Source organism: Nicotiana attenuata, unplaced genomic scaffold, assembly GCF_001879085.1.
Source record: "Nicotiana attenuata strain UT unplaced genomic scaffold, NIATTr2, whole genome shotgun sequence".
Lineage (NCBI taxonomy): Eukaryota > Viridiplantae > Streptophyta > Magnoliopsida > Solanales > Solanaceae > Nicotiana > Nicotiana attenuata.
In genome coordinates, this window is record NW_017673446.1 from 105,820 (window position 1) to 108,236 (window position 2,417).

The window sequence follows — 2,417 nt, forward strand, 5'->3', positions numbered from 1 at the left end:
CTCGTATGTAAGAGTTCTTTTTTTTTATCATTAGACGAGTCCTGTAGCTAGTCATAGACCAACCAAGAACAGAACAGGGGCGGAGCCAGCCCTTCGGCTATGGGTTCAGCCGGACCCATTAGCTTTGATCCAAATTTATCTTAAGAAATTTATTGAATATGCGCAAATTATTAAATTAGAACGAGTAACTTAAAAGAATTAGAATCCCGGACCCATAAGCTTCAAATCTTGGCTCCGCCTCTGCAAAGGAAATGCTAACTTTGAAAATTCTCAACCAAAATACATATAATTTCATAGCATTTCATAATTAAGCTACAAATTTTCATATAAGATGAGCAATATATTCCCATGAAGCGACAATCATTATATAATTGTAGCAGAGAAGCAAACAATGACTTGTATATAGCTTGTTCTTGACAAAGAGCAGACTAAAAGTCATTTAACATTAAGCGGCTTAATAATACATCAGTAATTAATTAATTCCCTAATTAAGGACATGCTTGTTTAGCTGCTGCAGCCATTTGCTCCCCTTGAATTCCAGCATTGCACAAATTAGCAAAGCCACGAACGTGTTTCCTTCCATAGGGAGTTAGCTTTCCACATTGTGACTCAAATATCTTGACCTGTACACACAAATATCAAACCATAGTCATATATATATACTCAACATTACACAAAAAATAACCATATATATTGTGGGAATTCATCGTAAACTGACTAAGTTCTTGCTTGATGTCTAGTCATAAATAATTATCATGGCGAGGTGTCCGATTAAGTAATTATCATAAATCCTTACATCTTAAATATTTGTTAAAGATTTTAATACTTACAAAGGATTTAAGGCAATCCCAGTCATCAACAAGGGGTTGTCCAGCAGGCCGAACAGTCTTTAGCACCTCGGGACCTTTTTCAACTCCAAACAGAACTTCTCCAATATGTCTCACACTGTTGTCTACATGTTCTCTTTGTGATATAGCTTCCCTTAATTGCCTTTGAGCTTCAGTTTTTCTAGCAGAGCCTTCAGGAGCAGATCGGAACTGTCATCGATAAAGAAAATAAAGACAAGTTACTTATATTGGAAGCAGAGGCGGATCTAGGATTTTAGGTTTATGGGTTACTACAAAAATTTCGAGTTAATATACAGTACTAACTGAATGAATGGATTGGGTTCCAAGCTAAATATTTTTATATATTAAATGAATTTTTCAATATAAATACAGGTTCTAGACAAAAGTTACTGGGCTCACGGGAACCCGTAGCTATTGAACTAAATCCGCCCCTGATTGCAAGCCATTAATTGGACAGAAAATTTAGCATGTAGATATGTTGGAAATTTAGGTAAAATGTGGACTATAAGGACAAGCTAAGAAAGTAGAGAAAAAGTTGAACACTAACATGGTATTTTCATAGAAAACAATATATATAGTTAGCATACAGACTTACAGTTAAACAATAACTCCCCCAACTATTAGCACAATTTAATAACCTATTCTATCCTTAATTTGACTAAAAATGGTGAAAAATATGATTATGTACTATAATAATTAGTAACAAACAAAAATAAAAAGGGTCAAACTATATTTGAATTACTATTCAACATATTATACTAGCAGTACCGAAAAAAGTTTAATTTATACTTGTAGTAAGTAACTTGTCGTATTTTTTCTTCAGGTTACTAATCACATTTTCTATAGAAATAATTCTTCTACACTATAGTATATAGAAAGTTAAACTTGTGCAGAAATATACCTTAGACCATAAATGCATGAGATGAACATCACGCTGATTAACAGTCCTTGAGGGTAGCAATGAGTCATCGTTGGTAGAAGTATTATAGTAACTATTTTTAGCAGAATTAGAACCCATATATCTGAAAAGAGGATCCTCACTTATATGTAAATCACCATATTGCATGACATGGGAGCCTTCTATTGTACCATTATTTAGAGTCCTCTTACGAACCTGAGAATCATAAAAACCATTATTTAGGTTTATTAGGAAAGTTGTTGTGAAACTAGTCAATGAAGAAAATATTTATAATTTAAAAGAATTAATTGACAACTACTATATGATATTTGAAACTTTGCAAAATGAAATTGTAACAATATTTTTGAACGATCGATGTGTTAATTGATATTGGTAATATTTTATTTGGAAACTTGTTCATCTATTATTACTACGTTGCTTAAATAAAAAGTTTATACATACTCATAGAATATAATGTTGTTTATCTTACCAGCTGATACTGCTTCTCCAAAGTTTCAACTTGTCGATCGTGCAAATCACTGGTCATTAGTAGAACAAAGTGCAGTTAGTTTGACATATATATAATAACTAGGAGTCTTGAAAAGCCATTATCACGATCATACTATTCTTTTGATTTCTTGGAAATTTATATATATATATATATATATATA

General features: G+C 32.1%; 1 protein-coding gene across 1 annotated transcript in view; it reads right to left on the minus strand.

Moving 5' to 3' along the window:
* Positions 1–264: 264 nt before the first annotated feature.
* LOC109216396 (vacuolar-processing enzyme-like) overlaps positions 265–2,417 on the minus strand; it is a 4,894-nt gene continuing 2,741 nt past the window's right edge. Inside the window, exons 6-9 of the mRNA XM_019380542.1 lie at positions 2,237–2,285; positions 1,750–1,962; positions 831–1,037; positions 265–623 (exon numbers count right to left, since the gene is read on the minus strand). Coding sequence (XP_019236087.1) covers positions 489–623; positions 831–1,037; positions 1,750–1,962; positions 2,237–2,285 — 604 coding nt within the window. The 3' untranslated portion in view covers positions 265–488. The remainder of the gene's footprint in view (positions 624–830; positions 1,038–1,749; positions 1,963–2,236; positions 2,286–2,417) is intronic.